Source organism: Columba livia, chromosome 3, assembly GCF_036013475.1.
Source record: "Columba livia isolate bColLiv1 breed racing homer chromosome 3, bColLiv1.pat.W.v2, whole genome shotgun sequence".
Lineage (NCBI taxonomy): Eukaryota > Metazoa > Chordata > Aves > Columbiformes > Columbidae > Columba > Columba livia.
In genome coordinates, this window is record NC_088604.1 from 106,456,743 (window position 1) to 106,472,870 (window position 16,128).

A 16,128-nucleotide genomic window follows, 5' to 3' on the forward strand; every position below is an offset into this window, starting at 1 on the left:
AGAGTTTTCAGTTGGAAGTGATACGTATTTTTAAAAATTATTTTTTGCCTTTAAAAAAAACAAAAAAAACCTGTTTGTTGTGGGTTTTGGGTTTTTTGTTTTGTTTTGTTCTGGACAGGGGGAAGGGCCAGCAAGGTCTTACAGCTCATTCCTGTATGTTCTAGCTGTCTAGTCTGTGCATTAAAAGCTCCCAAGACCTTAATCAATGTAAACACGATTTAGGTAACTAAAGAAGTGTGGCATAAAAGTTGCATGCTAATGTAAGAGAAAATAAAAGGTATTTTATGTTGTCCATTAAAAAAGACCCATTCATACTATTCAGGGGTTTCATAAACAGAGCAAAATCAGTTGTTATAGGATGAACATCATTCAACAACACCAGAGGTCTGCTACTAATAAATCAGCATTGGTACTGTTTGCTGGTTTTCTTATAATTATGCATTCTTTTAGAAAATTGCAGAAAAATTAGAGAAGCAACTGTCTTAATGTAATCAGAGATGACCTGTGAGTATTTAACATCATGGTGAACAGAACTGATGTGATTAGATACTCAATCCTCCTAAACCATACTGTGCCAGTTATTTTGGAAACAGATGTTCCAAGAACAGACCAAGGAGACTGAACAGAAGACCAAATGACTTAAAAGCTCTGGGGCAATGAGAAAACCCTCTCATGTCAACTAGCTCCTTTCAATATGGGGAGTTCCAAGCCTTTCTAAACACAAAGGTATCACAAAAAACCAAAACAAAACAAAAAACAAATCTGAAACAAACACACACCCAAAACTTGCAGGAAGCAGGGATGATGTGATCAAAGAAGATTTAGCACTGCCCTGAGACCCCTAACTGAAGATCGGAGACAGTATATTTTCCAAAAACAAAAGCACAGCTATCTTCAGTTTACTCACTTGAAATGGGTCTGCTGGTACAAGTGTTATTAGGAAAAACTTTTGTTGTTAAACCATTATTAAAAGATCACTATATTAAGAAGGTTGAATGATACTTTATCAATATTATACACCTCTCTAAGGACAGCAAGCTGGGTTTTGCCACCTGAATCATCTATCAACTCAGCATCTCTTCCACTTGACTAACCATTGCTCCCAGCTCTGCAAATTTCCATGGCCTGTTGGTCTTGGCTGGACAGAAGGCATCTAGTCATACTTTTATGAGACCTTTGACAGCAGCAGGAGCTCCCTCTTCCCCTACTGGTGTCTTGTAGTTCTTTCCGGCAAATGCCTTGTCACCCATCATTATGCTTGGTGGCATACATTAACAGAGAACTTCGGTTTTTAGATAGCAGGAAAAAACAGTTTTCAGGATGAAACGGGAAGGGCTTGTTCTGGTTTGACTTTGTTAGAACTAGAGATTGCTTCAGTAGTTTAACGGAATTGTTTCCATCCTGCAGTTACTTTGGTTGTCCTGAACGGATTGTTAATCTGCAAGACCTGGTCAGTGAAGTGGTGATCTGAATGACGAGAGGCAGTGGGGGTTACACCAGTTATGCAGACCTCAAATTAAGGTTTTGGCTAAAAGTATACATTCATTTTTGCCTCTTTTACTTTTTTGTGTTGAACCAACTAATTCCAAAGGTGTGTGTGTCTTGTCTGTCTTTGAGATCTACACTGCTACCTGTTCTCACATAAGTGTTGGCAGAAAGCCTTTTCTCTCTTGTTCAGTTTCCACTTCATTATTAGATTAAATGCTAATAGACCATAAGTTTAGCTCAGAATGTGCTATTCATTAAAAGAATCAGAGTCTCCATGGCAGGGAATAATTTTACTACCACTTAATGTTGGAAATATAGCATTGAAAAGAAAAATAGCAGAAAATCCTTATAAAACATCACTGACAATTTTTTTATGGCAGCAAATAAGTGCATGCAGTAGAGCTATAAAGAAGAAATATTAAGTAATATATCATTCAGAGATTTATAAAAATTATTTTATACATTCTTTCTTCAATATTTTTATAAACCTGACAAGTAAAACCCCTTGCTGTTCCTGTGCCAAAAAACAACCAAACAAAACACCCAAAATAAAAGTAAAAAAAAATAAAAAAAATTTAAAAAGGAAGGGGGGGGGGGGGCAAAAAAAGCTGAAGGGTTCCGTTTCTGATTGAACTCTCCAGAGCTGCATGCTCTTCCTTCTTATATATATATATATATATATATATATATAAATAACTGCTTTTTCAGTTTCAAAGTTTCTGTAACAATATGAGGAGTGTGTTGCTGCCCACAGGGCCATTTTTAAAGCATGAAATCCCCCTGTGTGCCTGCTGTCTCCAAAATCACACACAAACTTTGCCCAGAAGGTGACAGACGATACAGTCCAGAATTGTGCCAGGAAGTCTGTGAATGATCTGGATCATCAATAATCAGGTATGGAAGTTTGCTCTCTGGCCACGTTTTATTTACCAGTGTAAGTAGCGCAACAATATCCTGCCTTGAAAACACTTGAGTAATATATATGATTTTACTCCTTATAATTTGTGTGAGTACTCAAGTATATCAATGCCTATTGATTCAAATCCAGACTCTTAGGTCTTGTTCCACTCTCAGGTGCACACTCAGCTCAGCGCTGTCTGTTTGCTACAGCAGCTACTTCAATCCATCTGGGTCCAAAGCTTCAGCCTTGGTCAATCATAAGGAATGTTTTCATCAATGTGATGGAAACAATTATTGATATGCGGTTAGTGACTAGGTAACACATTAAGAGAAGTTCAAAAGATTCCTCCCCGTTCCGACACTGGTATTATTTCAGGACTGAGGTCCTAAGCCACACTGTAAAGGTACTGGAACTTTAACACATAGGACCAATTAGTTAATTTAAGTCAGAAATGGAATTACTATTCTGAAGACAATCTTCTTCATACTATCTACTATCATATCACCTGTATTTTTCTTTTTGTTTTAAATTGTAAAGCATCCAGAGATATAGCTTTTATTCTTTGCATTATTTCTTTCTTTAATGTATATGTGTGTGTGCACAAGTGTGTGTGCATGCACAATGTGGATATCTATATGCAAATACTCTAACTTACATGCATTTTCTCCTCAAAAATGTCACTTTGATAAATCTTTCTTGGCATGCGTACTTTTTCTTATCACTGATTAATTTACTCGTGTGCATTGTTCCCGGTCATCCAGTCAAAAGTATACACCTGCAAAAGGCTTTGCTGAGAGACAGTCACATATTGTGATCCACAATCAAAGTAAGCTAGAAAGCCAAATGATATTGCTGTGACATCTGTCCATCCATCTGCTGTAGTTTCCATAATCTACTAAAGCCAATCTACAGATTATACTGATGTTTAACCTTGCTGAAAATCAGGAATAACTTGAAACACGATAAAAAGCCCATGGATATTAAAAAAAAAAAAAAAATTAAGTATACTGAAACTAAAATTGTGTTCCATGTTTTTTTGTCCACTGGTTAGCTGACCAAAACTATTTCAAATACTGTATTGTACATGATACTTCCAGATACGGATGTTAGAACTCCTATTTTTGGAGAAATAGCATGAAATACAAATAATGGTACTAAAAAGACTAAAAAGTAGCTACATGTTTTTGTTTACTGAAGATACCTTAATCACTTAACTTGTAAGTAAAATACACCAGCTATTTAATGTCCAGTAGTATATTCTAATGATTTATCTGCTTTGTGAAACCATATTGTTTGTTGAAATGAACATTTTCCTATTTTATTAAATAAAATAGGTTGAACAATTATAGCTGTGTTGTTTACATCATCAAATATAAAAGTTTATCAGTTACTGCACATGGGTAAGTGGTTACAACAACTGTGTGGTAGGATGCCATCATGTCTCTTTCAGAGTCCCAAAAGCTATAGTCTTATTAATGCATGACCAATGGAGATATGAATATTACTGGAAGGACATCTCATTTCAGTGTGGTTTGCTCTGGAGAGGGCAACCCAAGAGCAGGAACTGATGCCATCCTGTCTGAACTGTCACACATATTTCTGTTGGACAAGAACCAAATACCATTCTAGAGAAGCCAACACCACCACCATAGTGCCACCATTCCCAGTAAGGGAATGCACTGGGACAATCAAGCTCTATATTGGAAGACAGCTGGCAATAAAGTAGGAGAAATAAAAAAAGACAAAGGTTTCTATACAAAATGTCAAATATATTTATGAGAAACTGCTATGAACAAGCCTGCTTTTAAGTTCTTTGCAGATCTGCATGTTTTTTTTTTTAATTTCTAATGCATGTTTCCTAGTTCTCAAGTTGAAAAATTCAAATCCTATTTTTACTTCTGCCATATGTAATAGCAGAATTTTGCCACAGGGTGGTACACCAGACATGCTTAACTGAAGGCTTTTGTAATGCATCAGACAGCTCGGTTATGCCCTCTGCCAGCTTCGCTCCAGCAGTAACAGGACAATCTGGAGATCTTGTAATAACTGGCCATGAGCCAAAGGCATATATGTTCAAAAAGGCAGAAAAAAAACAGAAGAAACTGAGAATCTGATTCCAAGTACTAATAATATGATGGTAATAATTCCACATAAATGCACGTGTCTATTTACATTCATCCAGTTTTTATTTGAAAGAATACATTTTTGTTTTATCTTACTAACTGGAAAAATGAAACAAACTAGAAGGAAAGAACTTACATTCATAGTCAACAGATTTCAGCTTGAAGAGAAACAGTACTGTGTCAATTTTGAAATAAAAAAATACAACTACTGTCATTGAAACATTCCTATTCCAATGAGAATAAAAATAAACACCTAAATATTAACGAAGGGGTTTTTATTGTTTTCCTACTTATATTAAAAAATTTATTAGCATACTCTGCAATTTTAAATAAATTACAGAGTTTTCTTCCTGTAAATTCAAGAACTATCTTCCTTGCCACTATCCACCTTTTCAATTAAATGGGGTTTGTCAACTTTATACTTACCTTTCCTAAGCTAGAGGGATACTCAGTGATTTAAGATAAGCAGAAACTGTTTCCTTGGGTACTACAGTCTTTAAAACACAAGTTAAGTAAATATTGATTTCTACACTGATTATTTTGCTTTGACTTATGTCTGAAGTTTTGGCCATGGGTTTACATGATACTGTGGAATTCAAAAGTAAATTTGATTACACAGTGGTATTGACATAAATAGGCAAAAAACAAGACCTGAGTTTGGAATTAGAATTGTGACCATTTAGTAATGCCATAATAATTGAAATTACTTTCACAAAGCATTTCAGAACTCAGCAACACATGATGAGAAACAAAAGGGGACATTCTCTAAGAGACATTTAGCAGCAGTGACTCTGTCATAGTCAACTAATATTTCCTCATGCATCTTAGAAACTCCCCTAAGGTCTTTCCTCTGAAGTTACTGCTTTCCATCTAGAGCAGGGGTTCATATCACGTCAAGTGAAACCAAAGATGCTTTTTCTGCCTCATGAAATATTTCCAAATCACCTTTTAAATCATTGTGCAGGATTCTATAAAGTAGAAATGCAGGCATCTCATGGAACCTACCTCTTTCGCACGATTTGCCAAGGTACCCTGTGCCAGAGCAATCACAAACATATCTGTTCCACCCATCCCTGCATACACCATTGTTTTTACAGGGGTTGCTAAGGCAAGGTTTTGCAGTTTCTCTTGAGCATGAGGGTTTTACTCCAGCTGTACTTTGAATTTCAGCCATCTGTCGAATATCTTTGCTTTGACCATCAATAAATAAATCTCTAATGCAGCCGACGTATCCGTAATTGAGAAGTGCTGTCCACACCTCTGTTGGGAAGATGAGGCCTGCTTTATTTTCTGGTAAGCCTCCAAGATACAAGTCATCATCCAAGTCAAGGATTTCACTTTCCCCTGGTGCAGTATATGGTGTACGTAATGTGTTCACAGATATGGTCCCTGTGAAAAAAAGACAACAAAATATATGATTTTCAGGATATTTATAAGATTTTGGTACTGTCATTTTACTCATTAATCTACATGTCACATTAGCTCCTGCAAATATCTATTAATGAAAAATAGGTTTTCTATTTTTACAGCTATATAATAATAGATATACTTCATTATTTTAATTATGATGCAGTACAAACGCTGTCAGGAAGTAAACAACGTAAAAACATTTACACACTATACTGCATGGTCACAATATATATATTTAAAAAAAAAAGGTCAAAATCACCTTACCAATCTTGTAGGGTTAGGGGTAATGCATTTCAGAGTTATTTTCAGAAATATCCTGCTTGCGCAACAACAGTAACAACAATTCTCTTCGCTACCTCATCTGTACTTCAAAGCATTAAGGTTGAGGTTGCATTGATAGGATGCAACCTGGGCGGTAAATCTGCGTCTTTGGCTTGGATCCAAAGACACAGTATTTTAAGAGATTCACCCACTTTTAGTGGGCATGGATGAGACTTTTTTCTTTAAGTGCAGAAGGAAAATACTCTCATCAGCTGCCAGGCAGGCAATTATTGAGAAGATAGTGATGTGCTCCTAGAGGGAAAAATCAATGCCTCTGACACTTACCTCAAAATGTGTACATGTTACAAAGAGATGGAGAGGACATATATAGAACCGCAGAAAATCAGAAGTATATTTTCTATTTAAGTTTAAAAAGTAAACAAACAAAATTAAGCCTAAAATAAAGTTCTGCTTCTATGAAGTGTCAAAGCAAATTGTAATCAACTGTAAAGATCCTCTTTTTTGTACTGTTTAAAAGTAATGAGGTATCAAGTTTTTTACAATTTAAACAGGTAGAAAGCCAAATTTAGTACATGAAGTCACAGAATATACTTATGTTAACCCAATTTAATTTTATTTACTAAGTAGAATCATAGAGTCATTTAGGCTGGAAGAGATCCTCAAGATCATTGAGTCTAACCATTAAACAAAGTAAAAAAAAAAGTTTAAAAAAGTTAACAAAAAAGTAAAACAACTAAAATCACTTTAAAAAGAATCTTCATGTAGATCTTCACAGAAGTGACTCTTTACCACTCTCTATGGGTGCAAAAGCAAGCAAAATATAAATCAAAACATTATATAGGTCACTAGATTATTATAATGTACCAGCCACATTATGCAACACTTATCCACCGAACACACTATTAAAAGTGTATTATGACACTGAAGAAACACATTTACCAGAATGTATTTATCTCATATATATATATAAACCTAATATGATTCACTATTTCCACTGTCAGCATGACACAGATCTCAGAAGATAACAGTGATTACCAAAAAAACTCCCACTGTCCTGGGAGTGGTGCATGAGAATAATAAATTCAGAACTTTTATAGCATAAATACTAAAATGTGAGTTTTAAGTAAAGAAAGGCAGGTCCGAAAAAGATCATTCTTTTACTTGGATATATCCTAAAATTCAGGCTTGTCTTTAAGCAATGAAGAGGGGTCCTGTGGGAGCTACATATTTTGTTTGTTCTTTTGCTGGTTCAATAGGTTAACTTCAACTAGTAAAAGCTCTTTGGGATAGACATCTCAGGAGATTCAACCCCCATGTGACGCTTGAGGCGTATGGATTTTAGAAGGGATGGACACTACTAAAACTACAGTCTCAGTACTATCAGAAGAAATCTAAAAGGATAAAACAAAGGTTTGCATAGCCGCCTTTGTGCATCTTTATGAGCATGTTTGAAGAATGTTTGAGAATGTGGTCAGTTTTCTCTTGTGTATATTATCAGAAATGTTTTCTGTCTCAGCTGAATAATCACATAGATGTACAGTGAACTTCCAGTCTGAGCTGTAAAAAATAGGCAAGTCAAACCAACATCCTTTTCCTTCCTAACCTCCACCTGTTTAAAACTGATAAAACTATTATATTTTGCTAACTCTAAATATTTGCATTGCCGCTCAGATTCTTGAAGCAAAACTTAGCCCTCGTATGGAACACTTGCTGTAGATTTGACCTTAGGCATACAAGCATAAACATTTTGAGCTTTGATCAGCTGTTTCAAACAAGGACACTTCCGAATGACCTCTTAAACCAAGACAGCTAACTTTGGTGAGAGCATCCTGGGTATCAAGAAGGACTGCTGACAGACAATAGATAATTTCTCATTCTAAAAAAAGAAAAAAAAAAAAAGAGAGAAAAAAATCTGTAAATATAAATCACATTTGTGCTCACAGTATTTCTTACTGCTATTGTTGCTTGCTCTACAGGCTAATTTAGGACCAAATGCTTTAAACCTGTGTTCAGGCAGCACTTGTAACAACATACATTAACTCAGCTTCAGCCTCCAACCTCAAGCTCATGCATTTGCACAGTGCTGTTTTCTGCTGGACAAAGACACTTGTGTGTTCAAGCCATCCATGATGCTAGAAGACATCTAGGGCTCCATTTCTACTGAAAAATAAACCAACTAAGTCTTCATGACTTTCAGTACAGAGGAAGAAACAGGTAAATCTCAGCCAGTATAGCTGTGACATTAATATGCTGGTTCAAAATCTAAGTTTTACTCGCACAGAAGGCTGAGAAAGGTGAATGATAAAGGAAACAGTAGATCACCACATAAAATACTCCTTTGGAGAAGCCCTCTGAAATCTTAGCGTGACCATAACATCTAATGACTTTGTGTAGAAAAACATAACAGGCAACAACTCTTCTCTGCATCTTTTACATGTTTTCTAAGTCCATGGAACCCCTATTACCCAGCTCGACTTTCTCCAATTTACTGCTGGACATATCCATGACACTTCAATTGACCTACATACTGTGTGTGTTACCCTTGATCAAAAAAATGCTAGTTAGCTTTATTTAATCTTTTTTGTTGAGAGCTACACCAAGTCGAACAGCACCTGTAGAAGATTCAAAGCTTTAATAACTCACTCTAGCTCAGCTGTTATGTAGGAGCTTGACCAAAATATCACGTAGCACACTGTCAAGAGCAAGAACTATGGCTAGAATACAAACAGGCATTAGCCTAGCTAACAGGAGAAAACGCATGCCTGGACACCAAGATTTTCATGCTATGAGTTACCAAGCTAACCTGTTTTCCAGCTGAACTTCTAACACCATGTCCAAGCAGCCATACAGCCAGTACTACTGTTGGTCTCCAAATTACCTTTTATTATCTTTGATAGGTAATACAAACCTTACTCAGTAATTGCTTTGTAAATGTACGTGGGGGGGGGGGGGGGGGAAAAAGCAAAGAAAAATAAGGGGGAATAAAAGAAGACTGCCAAAACACATCAAAAACATTACTTTTTTGAAATATCCTAAAATAAAATGCAAAACTCAAGTTCACACAACAGGGGCCTACAGAATAATGGATCTATAAACAACTTTGGATTCACAGTGCATCCAGAGTTGACACGGGGTACAGTGTGCTGTTTCATCTAGCTGTGGTTTTTTGTTTGTTTTTAAGCCCGTCATCTTTCTTCAAAGTTTTCAAGTTCTATTGAAACCATCTCAGGTTGGACCTCATGACAATAGCAGCTGTTACCACAGAATCCAGGCATAGTAACGCACACCTCCTTTGCTGGGTTTCAACCCTACTTTGTCTGGGATTTATAGGCAGATTAAAAGGACTTGTTCTGTCAAATCACTGTGTGCTCCAATCCATTTGAATGTTTCTTCTTGGGAATGTGAAGAGACACCAGTTTCCAGAGATGCAGAAAGAAGGGAAGCTAATGGAGCAAAGCAATGTCTTATGTGGCCAGCACAAGAAAAGGTTTATAATTTGTCCTGTAAAGCTAATGTAACATCAACCTTTCTCAAATCAGAATTGTCAAGTTGGATAAGAGGGAAAAGAATGGGACATATCTTGTTTTACAAAATAACCTAAAGACAACAGAATATAATGAGGAAGCAGCAGGTTCAGAAGAGTACTGGTCTCTCAAGAGAAAAAGATTATAACCTTAGACGGTAACATCTCTGTAGTAAGAACCATCCTGTCAATTATATCTTTGCATAGTACCTAGCATAAAAGCATCCATAACCAGATCAGTAGTCACACTATTTCTTTGAAAATAACAACACTGGGGCAATAATGTCTGCCAGAAATCAAACAGCTTCCTTCTAAAGTTTTTTAATACTCAAAGTAGGAAATAGTGTCTGTATTTCTACCAGAGAACGAAATGAGAAAAAGCTGACAGCATTTGGTTTGTCCAGCCTGAAAGAAAAAAAACCATGAAGCCTGAAAGACAAGAATATGTGGGATAATTGATTTAGTCTGGGAATTCATGATCCACCTTCAGACTCTAAAAACAGGTAGCATTTCTTATCTCCAGAAACAGGACATAAATTTAAGGGTCCTATAATGACCTACAGGCTCTCTGATTCTAGAGCATTTTACCTGAGAGCAAAATGTAATTTAAGCATTCAGAAATATCTTTATATATTGGAGGAACGGCCTGAGAAAAACTAATGAAATTATGATTTTTTGCAAATTTTATTGATTGAAATTATAACTTATTAGTGGGAAGCTCTTCAAAAGAAAAAGTCAACAATAACATATATACAAGCAAAATGGGAAATATATAGGGATGGATGGAGAAGCTCTTTTTATCACTCTACTGTGAGGTTTACCTTAAACTCTGAAAAATATGCAGATCAGCTGAGAAGTCTGCAGAAGATGGCAATAAAAATGGTCAATAGCTACAGAACTTGACATACAAGGATAGGAAGCAGCTAGGGTCTATGAAACAAAATAGAGACTGACATAACAGCATTCAGATCATAAAAATATAGATCTATGACACTGGGAAAAAGTGTGGTATATTTTGTGCCTGCTGTGGACAATGAAATCACAGACATAACGGCTTGTTTCTTGTACAGAAATATGTAGTTTATGAATGATTACATAGGGAAATTGTACAGTGTCCACTGTCAAGACTGATGCAAGTGCTCTATCACTACTTTCATTGGAGAGCTATAGTAGAGGACCTCTCAAGGTTACACCATCCCAATTTTCCTATGAGCTCATGAATAAATGAAAAACACTACTGGGATTACTGGAAGAATTTTCCTTAAAATGCAAGAAAAACCCATGATGTAAACTATTAACATTTGTTGAAATTGAAACATGTAAAACTAGCAGTTCTTAAAAGGCTGGAAATATGGGAGAAGAGTATATAGAAGTGAACATGTAAAAAAAAAAGAACCTGAAACAACAATTGTCATGGTTTAACTCGAGCTAACAATACAACAGTGGAGAGAATCAAAAGGGAAGGGAGAAACTTGGATTGAGATAAACACAGTTTAATAAAATAACAAAATACTAATACACTACTAGTAAATATATATATATAAAAAATAGAAATAAAAGATACTCAAGGCAATTCCTCACAAGCTCTGTCCACAACTGAGCAGCCTGTCATAGGAAGCAGCGCCCTGGTTCCAAAAGGAGGAAAAAAGGAAAAAGGCAGTAAGGCTCAGAAGCCTCTGCAAAATGGCAAAAAGCCCAACTAAATGTCCTGCACCAAAACTCCCCCAGCTCCTGCAAAGAAAGAGCCAAGAAAGAACACACAAGAGAAAAAACGTCCAAGAGCAAGCAAGAGCAGGGATGCCTGAGGAAGACTGGAAGCTCTCCTTAAATATGAAGCATGACAGTAATGGGATGGAATACTCTTATTGATCAGTCTGGATGCCAGTCAAGCTCTGCCCCATCTCTGCTACCCTTCCTCGATGCCTCACACCTGTGGGCAGAGCTCAGAGTGTCCTTGGCTCTCAGACCAGAGCAATTAAAAACATTAACTCTGTGCTGGAGTGTTATCTCTTCTTCTCAAACTACGTCCAAATAATGAGCGTACTAGTTATGAAAAAGAAAGGTTTCTAACTGCACGAAGAAAATTATCTCATTTTTAGTCAAACCAGCAAAACAACGTGATATCAGCAAAGTACTACTTACAGTGAGATACTGATTATAGTTAAAATCTAATTGCATACTCTAAAGAAAATTTCTGGTATTTAAGCTGAAACTGTAACTTTAGTTCAAAATTTCAGTGACTTCTCAGCTCTTAAATGCTACCTACCTATAAATATATTCTTATACATTCTGTTTTATTCTGCCATACACAAATGGAGGTTGACAAGAAGAGTAAGTTTTGTCTCTGATTTCACCGTCTAACGATGATTTCCAAAGGATGAATGGCAGTTTAATCAAAAAACACACGTAAGGTTTTTCTTTAGTATGGTAAGCAGTTTAACAAAATTTTAATCAATACTCAAGTCTCAAAAAACAGTTATTAAAGCTAACTGTACTGTGTTACAAGAAACACTGTGAGCAAAGACCTTTACAGTTGTTTCATGATCATGTGTGGGTTTTTTTTGTTTGGTTGGTCAATTTTTTTTGTTTGTTTTTGGTTTTGTTTTTTTTAGTTTGTATTTGAGTTTTATTTTCCCCCCTCCCAATTCCTTTGCTGCAGAGTTGGCAGTACTGCTAAGAGTAGAACAGACAAACATTTCCCTTAGGTATGAGTTAATGAGCCTCTCCAATCATATTCATTATCTCAGTAATTTACTTTTTCATAAGTCTGTGTATAAGAAACAAAGAAACATTTCTAAATCTTGTCTCAGTTCTGATCAGTAAAATTTGAAGACTGTAACTACAGCTACTACATCTATTCTGATCTTTTTCTTACCTTATCTGGCCTATTTAGTTGCTTTTTGTGCATGCGAAACACATTTGCTTATCAAGAAATAGTGAAAAATCAGAGTAAGGTATTCTAAATACACTTTACATCTTGTGCGCTAAAGCATAATATTACAGCTGTGATGAGAACTGTGATCAGAGCATACAGCCCATGACAGGACACATGTGAAGCAGCTATAAAGCTACTGTCCTTTGCAAGAATTCAGAATAACCATGAATACTGGAAGGGAACTCAGCTCACATGGAGGACACAGTAGTTGCTACCAGGTTGATGTCTTCTGCTGTATACCTAGCAAAAGAAATGGACTGCTCAAAGTGTGTGTTCCCTTCCCTCTGCTGCATACCTAGCAAGAAAGATGGACCAATGGAGAAAGTATGAAAGCCTTCTTTACTTAACACTGGGAAATAGGGTCTCAGAAGTTCCTTTTCATCAGAGATCTTCTTTTTAGGGAAGGAAGCCCTCAAAGTAGGTCTTACAAGCAGCAGGATGGGGTTCTAGGGTGAAAAACTTCTACAAGAAAGTTCCTTCAGCAAAAGGAAATTAAAGCGCACCCTCTATTCCCTTTTTCTTGTATCTCCCAAAATCTGAGGGGATCAGCAGACATACTAGTGAATAGGGCCCAGATAAGCACAATTTTAAAATGTGTTCTCATTCCTTACATCTCCCCCACTGCAGTCTCAGATGGGCAGTGGCACTGTCTGTAGTTTAGTGTGGCTGCTCCCTGTGACTGAGAGTCTGGAAGAGACCAAAGGATGAAAAATAAATCGAGTACTTGCTGACCCAGCTAACATGACAGTCAAGGAAATTAGCAAAGCTCCTTGAGAAATGTCACGGCTTTCTATTATCGCAGGGAACCAGTATGCAGTGGATTTGAAGGCTAAGAGTAAAAGGTTGCAAGACATCAAACTTCACTTAAAAAAAAATAAAAGGTTATTTGAGCTATTTATTCATTAACAGTAGAATCTCTTCCTTTATACTTGATAGGTTGGGAAGGATTTTGTCAGCATCAATAAGAAAATATCAGAAAATACTTTTTTTTTTTTTTTTTTTTTTAAATACAAGGTATATTCGTTCTCTTATACAAAAATTCTGAAGGTAAGCAAGTAAAAAACAATCATATTCATATGATTTCCAGTATGTTTGGTTTTGAGTAGAGAAAATAAATGAAAAAGCTTCTTGGGAAAGTAAAGTGGGTTTTATTATTCATGGAAAAAAGCATAATAGACCAACATGCATTAATCATGAGGAAATAATCTAAACATAACACATCTGATTGGAACAGGAAGTACCAAAGAAAATAGGAACATACAGTTCATTGTTAATTGTTAGGCAATTATTTTACTTGGTTAGATCTGACAGTCTAAGATACTACTCAGACAATATTCTCATTAAGAAAAATAACAGCATTACCACTGTTATTGGTACTTCTCCAACTTTAAAGTATTATAGTATCTATTAAAATCACAGAAAATCTTTGATGTCTGGTTCAGATTTCAGCTAAAAATTCAGTTTATAAATTCATATGCCTATGTATTTATTAATTATTCCTGGTAAGAGTTCAGTGTTTTAGGGATAAGAGCTACTATGGTCAGTTTCAAAGAGTGACAGAGTAAATAAAGTTCACTCATCTTGATCATCAGCTGGACTAATTTTTCTTTTACATATATATTTGACTATTTAGAATTCTACTTAGAAATAATATGTATTGCTTCCTAAAAAATCAAACTCTCTACAATTAGAATGTGAAGCCATACAGCCCAGGAATCAAATAATTATTTTTCATAATCCTAGTGTGGACTGATCAATTGCATTTGGTCTGATTTTCAGCATGGATTTGACTGAAATCTTCAATGTAAACATAAATATGATTTGTGGGTAGTAAGAAAGTAAATCTCAAAACAATAACTTTTGGGGATGAAGTTTCAGAAAGAAAATATAAGCATAAGTCACGAAAAAGGAGTCACCAGAAGGAAGAAATTGGGAAAAATCCCACAAAATCGAGAAAGAGATAAGATTACATTTTTCAACACTCAATTTCATAGTGTACATAAACTTCAGACTGAATACTGACATAAATCAGAAAATTATTCAATGGACTGAATTACAGACTCACTACAATTCCCCCACTCTCATCCCCAAATTCTGGCACGAACTATAGGAAAGGTATTATAGAACAGATTTGTCCTTCAATTAATGGGTATTGATTATTTGCTGTAGTGAGGATACATACTCAAGATCAGATGCAGCTGAAACACAAGGACAGTTTCACTACTCACATGCATTGTATGTTATGATGGATTTCAGTAATATTAGGAAGAGTGTATGAATTCTTTATTTTTACCCTTTTCAGGGAGATCATTTGTCAAGTAAACTACTATAGAATACGAATCATACTGACAGAATGAGGCGAGTCACTTATTTTCATTTCTGCTGATATGTATTGTTAGCCATTCATTAGCATGTTTTTAATTATGCCGAGATCTGCTGACATGATTGGAAGGTCTGTGCAGTTTCTCTGGGCCAAATATTCCCTATGTTGGAGATTACTTTCAGTAATTCTTTTTTGCCTTATTTTTATGCTTGAAACTTGCTACTTCAGCTACTTAGTGTAAGCAAGCACAGAGGGAGATTATTGTTTGTTTTTGAAGTACACAGCACACTTACTTGCAAGATTAAGTACCTGATTACCCAATAAATTTTAACATAAGTTACTTTACTCTGCAAATCACTGTATTCTGCTACCTGACAGTAACGACTTCTTCTATTTCCCTTATTTTTGAGATGATACACAACCCTAATGGTGGCAGCATAATATATATCCAGTATTCTCTCAGATACAACATGAAAAACCATAATGAATAGTAAGAAAAGAAGCTTACCTGACCGTCCATCCCGTTGAAAATCCACATGGTACCATTCACCATCATTCACCTTCTTCTGCAAGGCTTTTATTTTTATAGTACCTGATCCCATGTCTAACAGCAGGTAGAGGTGGCCATCAAGCATCTCAATTGCAAAAAAGTCAACCTTCACCATCTGTGGGTGTTTGGCATCCTTTTGGTGCCTTGGTTTTCCATGACTGAAAAGAATCAGGCCATTTGGCTCAGTGGTACGAAAGTCAAATGATATTGAGCCTGTTTTCTTGGCATTCCACTTTGGCAAAGAGATGAAAGACTCTGGTGTTTCAAATGTGATTGGATCTAAGGTTGCAACATTCTCACATTTAAATGCTACAACCCCATGAATCTTCATTTTAGGATCTCCTTGCTTGGCAAGTCGAGACAGCTCCAATCTGACATCGTTATTTTTATATACAACCTGCAGGCAAAGCAGATAAGTTACTTAAAGGAACTTAACTATTTTAACCAGACAAATATATCCCTGAATAGTCATATTATTTAAAGGATAATAATTATGGTATACAGATATGACAATTTACATACATACAAAATTAAATAGCTACTCTCATTTACTAATGATTTAATAATAGTTTTTATTAAACCAAAGTCACTCC

General features: G+C 35.8%; 1 protein-coding gene across 31 annotated transcripts in view; it reads right to left on the minus strand.

Annotated features, from left to right (window-relative positions):
* Positions 1-16,128, minus strand: part of NRXN1 (neurexin 1) — a 733,302-nt gene that overhangs the window by 417,711 nt on the left and 299,463 nt on the right. For all 31 annotated transcript variants that reach the window (XM_065058802.1, XM_065058801.1, XM_065058799.1 and 28 more), the window contains 2 exons: positions 15,494-15,932; positions 5,518-5,901 (listed from right to left, as the gene is read on the minus strand). In XM_065058802.1, coding sequence (XP_064914874.1) covers positions 5,518-5,901; positions 15,494-15,932 — 823 coding nt within the window. The remainder of the gene's footprint in view (positions 1-5,517; positions 5,902-15,493; positions 15,933-16,128) is intronic.